The sequence below is a fragment of the Telmatherina bonti genome (assembly GCF_933228915.1).
Source record: "Telmatherina bonti genome assembly, chromosome: 6".
NCBI lineage: Eukaryota > Metazoa > Chordata > Actinopteri > Atheriniformes > Telmatherinidae > Telmatherina > Telmatherina bonti.
This window is the reverse complement of record NC_136624.1, coordinates 5,756,505-5,764,238: the sequence shown is the minus strand read 5'-3', so window position 1 is coordinate 5,764,238 and position 7,734 is coordinate 5,756,505. Positions and strand designations below refer to the sequence as shown.

General features: G+C 36.5%; 1 protein-coding gene across 1 annotated transcript; it reads left to right on the top strand.

Annotated features, from left to right (window-relative positions):
• Window positions 1–4,686: 4,686 nt before the first annotated feature.
• Window positions 4,687–7,232, top strand: barx1 (BARX homeobox 1; the record flags this gene model as incomplete). The annotated part of the gene is made up of 4 exons (XM_079242845.1): window positions 4,687–4,879; window positions 5,954–6,233; window positions 6,572–6,656; window positions 7,080–7,232. The coding sequence occupies 4 exons, from the start codon at window positions 4,687–4,689 to the stop codon at window positions 7,230–7,232; spliced, it is 711 nt and encodes a 236-aa protein (XP_079098971.1).
• Between the last annotated feature and the right edge of the window lie 502 nt (window positions 7,233–7,734).

Below are 7,734 nucleotides of genomic sequence, written 5' to 3'. Positions count from 1 at the left end.
AAACTGCCAAAGTTAGACAATAAATACAGAAAAATTAGTGACTCAACAAACCGATTCATGTGACGAACAGTGCAGCAAAGTTATATGCAGTTGTGCTCATATGTATTCATCCCCTTTCATTAAAGAAAAGGCTGAATTTACAACAGTCACTCAAATAACTGGAGACTTAAAAGGAACAATAACTAAAAATTTGCGAAAATATAATCTAGTAATATAAGACACTATTTTTTTTTCTTTAATTGAGTTGAAGAAAGGAAAAAAAAACAACAAACAAACAAATGTGTCCTGGACAAATTAGAGCCTTTTCTGTTGAACAGTGGGACAAAATACCTGTCAACAGGTGCAGAAGTCTGACTGAGAGGAACAGAAAACACCTGACTGTAGCGGAAATATTAAAGGATTGTTCAACTAAATATTAGGTTATGAGTGATGTAATATTTAATAAATTATCTTATTTGTCTGCCTTTCAAAAATATTTCTATTGAACCAGAATTATAAAATAATGTAATGATTTTAATAATTTTTTTTAGTTATTATTACTTTTTTTCAATTTCAGCTTATTTTACAGGCAGATGTTTTTTTCCCTTCTTTAGTGAAAGGGTATGAATAAATATGAGCACAACTGTAACTGATATTTGCTTTTTTAATTTTAAAATGTTTTAGTTTGACTTTAAAACGATATTAATTTTTTTTTTTTTATCTTTGTGAAAATTTTAATAAAAGTTTGAAGCGGTTATTAAAGGCTATTCGTTTGATCATAAATCAAACAAATGGCGCCAAATATTGTACAGCTAAAGTTTTATTTTTGTTGCCATAAATTTAAAAATGTTATATATGACGTTATATAAAAAATTTCAGGCACTCTGAATGGCAGCAAATGATTGGCTGTACAGTGTCTGAAAAACCTGACCAGTCTCAAATTTTTTCTTTATTTTTGTTTTTGGTTTTTTAGCCTGATTGTCAATGACTTACTTTTTTCTGGACAAGGCAGAATATAATGAGTAACTAGTTAATTTAGTGCAAAACATTCAGACAAGAGTAAAATCCAGTATCTACATAGATTATTTCTCAGTTGCAGAGGAAAAATAATTTTGGGGACAAACAGAGAAAATGAAGATATTAAAGGAAAATAATATAGACATAAATACAGCAATAAAACTATACAAGAGGGAAAAATAAAATATAGATGAATAAATAAAATGGAAAGTAAATAAAGAAAGGTGTTTATATATAATTAAATTAAAACCATTTAAATTTTTCCATATAGATTTTTTTTTATTAGAGATAAGGTCATTTTTCAAAAGAAAAAAGGAGTTTTCTAATCATTTCCATGGACATTTTCCGCCTCACTGTTACCTCGAGGTAAATGCAGAAAAAAAGAAAGAAAAATTACCGTTCATAAAATCATGAATATATCAAAATAAAATTAATTCATTAAACAATAAAGGGACTTTTTGTAATGGTTTTTTACTTTCATTTCCAGTTTCCATTTCTAATATTTAATCCAAGTTTTGTCCAAATACGCCTTTCAGGAGTTTTCTCTCTCATCTGTCTTTCTGTTTAAGACTTATGCAATGTGTAAACTCAGACCAACAACAATTTCATATTCTGTTCATGAATAAACACATACAACCAATAAAAGCAACTCAGGATGCAAAAGGAAAAATAAAATTCCAATCTTACTGTCTGATGTCTGCTTAAACTGAGATTATAAATTGAATCCATGTATCTCAGATCAGGTCAAATTAAACCCTTTTCCACTGAATATTCCCAGAGTTGTCCCGTCCTGGTCATTCGGTGGTGGATTTAACCACTTCATTGTATTTTTCACTTGCAGCTAAAAGTACACGAAGCAGCTTTTTTATAAACATTTAACATTACCCAACTTTTCAAAATCCAGATATTTAATGAATATTTTTAGAAGTTTTACCAGCAGAAACAGCTCAAGTGGTACAAAAATAAATTACGTTGGGGACATACACACAGAATGGATGTTAAAGGAAAATAAAAACTGTAAAAGTGGGAAAAATAAAAGAAATAAAAATAATTACACATTGAAATGGAAAAGTAAATAAAGAGGAATTCATATAAAACTACAGTAAAACAGATGATATTTAAAACAAATATTTATGTAGTTGTGTTTTTATTGAAGTACATTTCTTGACATATTAAGTTTTTCATGACTTTAAAAAAAAAAAAAATCTAACTGGCAGTTTTGCAGTGAATAAAAATAAAATAAATAAACTAAAAAAAGAAGACTTGTATTTTTTAACTGATGTGATGCAGATTTCCTCGTCCTGCTCGCTTCACTGAAATAAAGTCACCAGTTTATCAGCTCAGCTCTCTCCTGTAAAAGACGAAACAGAACATGAGCATCTTCTTTTCACAGCTAACAGAACAACTTCCTCCCAGCTGCACTCTGAGCTCTCCAGCCAGTAAAAAACAGTCGTCGTGTCTTTTCCCTTCTCTACGCCTTTTATTCTGCTTCTTCACCGTGTCTTCTTGATGAAGCATCACGGTGTGTTTGACAAGCTTGATAACTGTCAGTATATATACTGTCAGCGTTAGAGGACAAAGGCTCAGAGCACTGTTAATGTCCACAGACATCCACAGTTTAATGTCGTCCAGGTGTGGCGGACTGAATGAGACGGAACCTTCATGTAAAAACAAATATATCTTCAGGTCATCTGCAAAGATAGATAGATAGATAGATAGATAGATAGATAGATAGATAGATAGATAGATAGATAGATAAAACTCAGATTTATTCTGTTCTCTAGTACTTGATCCCAGCTGTTCCAGCTGTTAAACATCCAGTTGGAGGATAGATTCCAGCTTCTACAGTTTTCTGATGCATTTCTCTCCTCAGCATCATCAGCAGTCTTCCTTTTTTATTTTCCCAGAATACCGCCTGGTATTCCTCGCATGCTGCAATGAGAACCGCTCGGCTCTAATGGGAGGAAACAGCTGACAGGTTGCTGTCTCAGAAGTGACCACTAGAGGGAGCTGAAATCCAGCAGTGGGGCTCAGTCAGCACACACCCAGAGCTGGAAGAAGAAGCACATCTTGTTCATCGAGGACAACAGTAGAAGGTAACTGAGCGGTTCTCCAGGTGTTTAATAGAGGTGTTTAATAGAGATGTTATTAGAGATGAATATATATATATATATATATATATATATATATATATACATACACCCATATATATATATATATATATATATATATATATATATATATATATATATATATATATATATATATATATATATATATATATATATATATATCATCATTGGCTGATGGCTTCCTGAGATAATTACCTGGTAGCAGGTAACATCTCTAATAACATCTCTATTAAACACCTGGAGAACCGTTCAGTTTCACCTTTTACCTTCTACTGTTGAATAATTCCTCACCACATATTACTTTACTCATTCAGAGGATTACTTTAGGATTACTTCACTCATTCCTAGTATTACTATACTCATTTTTGTATTACTTTATTCATACCTTGCGTAACTATACTCATTCTTAGTATTACTTTACTCATGCCAAGTATTATTATACTCATTCCTAGTATTACTATGCGTATTCCTGCATTACTTTACTCATTCCTAGCATTACTATACTCTTTCTTAGTATTACTATACTCATTCCTGTATTGCTTTACTCGTTCCTAGTATGACTTTACTCATTTTTAGTATTACTATACACATGCTTAGTATTACTATACTCGTTTCTAGTATTACTTTACTCATTCCTAGTATTACTTTATTCATTCCTAGTATTACTATACTCATTCCTTTATTACTTTACTCATTCCTAGTATTACTATACTCATTCCTAGTATTACTATACTCATTCTTAGTATTACGTTATGCAGTCCAAGTATTACTATACTCATTCCTGTATTACTTTACCCATTCCTTTATTACTTTACTCATTCCTAGTAATATCGTACTCATTCCTGTCTTACTTTACTCATTCTTAGTATTACGATACTCATTCCTAGTATTACTTTATTCATTCCTAGTATTTCTATACTCATTCCTGTATTACTTTACTTATTCCTAGTATTTCCATACTCATTCCTGTATTACTATACTCATTCATAGTATTATTTACTCATTGCTGTGTTACTTCATTGCTATTTTACTTTTTCCTCGGAAGACTTTGCTGTAAGTAAAATCTGACTGAAAACGAGACTTTTCAGTATGAAGTATCCGTCAGTCTGGAGTCTCGCGCTTCTCTTCATCATTAAACGCGTGAAATAAAAAGTTCCTCGCGCGGTCCTTCCTCGTCCCGCATCTTTATTTCCTTCCGGTTTGCATAAATCTGCAGGACAAAGTCCAGCTTTGCATGAAAGTCCGAGAGGAGGCAAACCGGGACAGGAGGAGGAGCCACGAAGAGATTCTTAAAACCTAAACCTTCATCTTCAGCTCATTGCCAAGGTGACTCTCCGCGCGACTGAAAAGTAGTCCCACCCTGGGCACGCGGGTGGATTCTGGGGGATTTAGTTTCTACGCAGGTTTTTCTCCTCAACAGGAGCAACTGGTGGTGGGATCTCCTCTGAGGACCGACAGAGGACCAAACCTGAACCCGGACCCGGACTTCGGACTCGCGGTGGGAATATGAGTTCTGGTTCGGCCAACTGGTAACCGGTGCGCGCGCGGGGCCGAGATCATGCAGCATCCTCTGGACATGGGAGCGCATTTCTATCCTCCGGAAGTCCATCCGGATCACAGGACGCACCGGTACCGGAGCTTCATGATCGAGGAGATCCTTACGGACCATCCGGAGCACAAGCCGGGAGGAGATCTGCTCAAGTTCGGTGTTCAGGCTCTTCTGTCCGGCCGGCCCTTCCACAGCCAGCTGGGTGAGATGGGGGGGGGGGGGGGGGGGGGGGGTCCGAAAGAATCCACTTTATTCCCCGTTTACACCTTAATGTCCCATTTTAATCTGTAAACATCAGAAATACTTCTTCCTTTTAGTTATCTCATTTCAGATTTTGTTACAGAACAGAATTAAATATAAATTCTGGATTCAAAAGTAAAAGTGGGTAAAAAGAAAGAAATAAGGATGTTAATAAAAACATACAATATCTGCAATAAACTTAAAAAAGGAGAAAATACCGGACCAGATGAGATCAACAAAAAGCTAAAGCGAAGCTGAAAATAAAAATCTTATTTAATACCGACGAAGCGCGCGCCTGAAACGCTGATTAAGCACATTTTATTCCAATATTTTTGCTGTTTAAAATAAGAATTTTAATATAAAAAAAATGTAACCATCCAGAAGGAGAATTTAAGACAATTTTCCCGACAAACACGATATAATCTTTATTATTCTTATTCTTATTCTTATTCTTATTCTTATTCTTATTCTTATTCTTATTCTTATTATTATTCATTCATTATCCTAACCGCTTAGTCCGATGAAGGGTCGCAGGGATTATTATTATTATTATTATTATTATTATTATTATTATTATTATTATTATTATTATTATTATTATCATCATCAGTAGCAGTAGTAGTCGTGGTGGTAGTAGTATCTGTGTTTTTAAACTGATCTGCTTTGCTTGATGAAAACCTTTTATTTCTCTGAAACCATCGGATTCATCCAGACTTAATTAATCTGATTTATTTTCTGACTGAAGATAATACATTTTTAAAACTTTATTTCTGTTTCATGCAGAAAATATAATAATTTTCTATCAGAGAAAATATCTTTGTAAGATATTATTTCTTACAATAAACACTCAAATGGTTTCACAGCGATTTAAAATGATAATGATGATGATGATGATGATGATGATGATGATGATGATGATGATGATAAAATCAGAACTGGCTCCACAGACCGGTCCAGTGAGTCCAGCAGCTAAAATCAGTGATTTTTCTGGAAGTTGTGTGAATAATCCTCAGCTTGTTTCTCCCACATCCCGCAGTGCTGAAAGCCGACCAGACCAGCCTGCTGAAGTTCCCCATGTCGCCCCTGTCCTGCTCGCTGGGGCCCCCGCTCCTGAGCGCGGCCCCCGGCCTGCAGGTCGGCTCCGGGTCCCACCACCTGCCGCTGGACCTGCATCTCCGCGGGAAGATGGAGCACGGAGCCGACGGAGGCGGCAAGACCAAGAAGGGCCGCCGGAGCCGGACCGTGTTCACCGAGCTGCAGCTGATGGGTCTGGAGAAGCGCTTCGAGAAGCAGAAGTACCTATCCACCCCGGACAGGTGCGTCCGGAGCACGCGCACATGCGCACACGCTCACACCTTCACCTGATTCACCTGCATGACTGTCGTCATTTCACTACGATACACGTTCTTAGTTTTATTTTATTTTAAATAAGTATACTACTACTATTATTACTACTACTAGTATAATAATTATAAAAATTATTTTCATTGTAATAATAAAAAGAAGTAAAGAGGAAGACGTAGAAGAAGAAGAAGACGTGTCGCTGAGTGTTTTAAATAATTCGTGAAATTCAGACTAAAATGCAGGTTTTGCTGGTAAAAGTCTGCTGGTAAAAAGTGAATTATTGATCTTTATTGAGCTGTTCTGCCTCCAGAATCGACCTGGCGGAGTCTCTGGGTCTCAGCCAGCTGCAGGTGAAGACTTGGTACCAGAACAGGAGGATGAAGTGGAAGAAAATCGTAAGTTTAATAGTTATTTTTCCTGATATTTGTAAATATTTTCTCGTTTTTTTCTTGAATGAATTCCCGCTTTTCTCCTTCGTTTGTGGGTTTGGTTTGCGTGGGATGTTCACCAGTGGGTGGATTTATTTAAGGAAATCCAGCAAAGCCTGGAAGTAAATAAAAACACAGAAAGATTCGTGATGTTCAGCTGCTAAATACTGACTTAGGACCGTCAGGTCTGCGTGAAATGTGGGTCGTTTGTGTTAAAAGGGGTTAAAAATAAAGTTTCTTTTGCTTCGCAGACATTTTGTGTCTCTTTTAAGTTTTTAGTTAAAATAAGTTAAAAAAAAAAAAAAAAAAAAAAAAAAAGTTGAAACGTTTTGACCTTCATCGTGTCGGAAAATGTGGATTCTGATCCAGATCTCATCACTGACTCTGCAGGTCTTACAAGGAGGAGGTCTGGAGTCTCCCACGAAGCCCAAAGGCCGTCCAAAGAAGAACTCCATCCCGAGCAGCGAGCAGCTTTCTGAGCAGGAAAGATCCGCGGAGACCGAAGGATCCGGTTCCCACTCAGAGACCCCCCAGGAGGACTGACCCGGACTCAGCCCGGATTGAAACTGTCCTGGACTCAGAGCCTGGATTCAGACGGACCTGGACCCGGACTGACTTGGACTCGGATGTGGGACTAGAAGCTTTGGACGAGCTGGATCCGTTTCGGGTCTGATCCATGAACTCGAGGAGGACTTGAAGGACCTGGACTCTCTGCAGCAGGTTTTTCTTTTCTGTAACTTTGTTTAATTATTAAATATATTTTCACTACTTCTCGTCATTTATCACGCGCACGCGGAGACACGCGTGTTCACGCGCCGCTCCACTGAGGCGTTCAGGGACCTGATTCTGCTCAGGAAACACCCAGATCTGCTCTGAATCTGATTTAACTGCATCGTTTCAGCAGATTTCATCTAAAAACCTTCATTTCAGAGTTTCACGTTATTTTTATGTTTCATCTGAAGCTGTGGATCAAATCTGTTCAATATGAACTTTGATTTAAAACATTAGTTTTTAAAATATTGGGGAAAAACGAACAAATTGATGA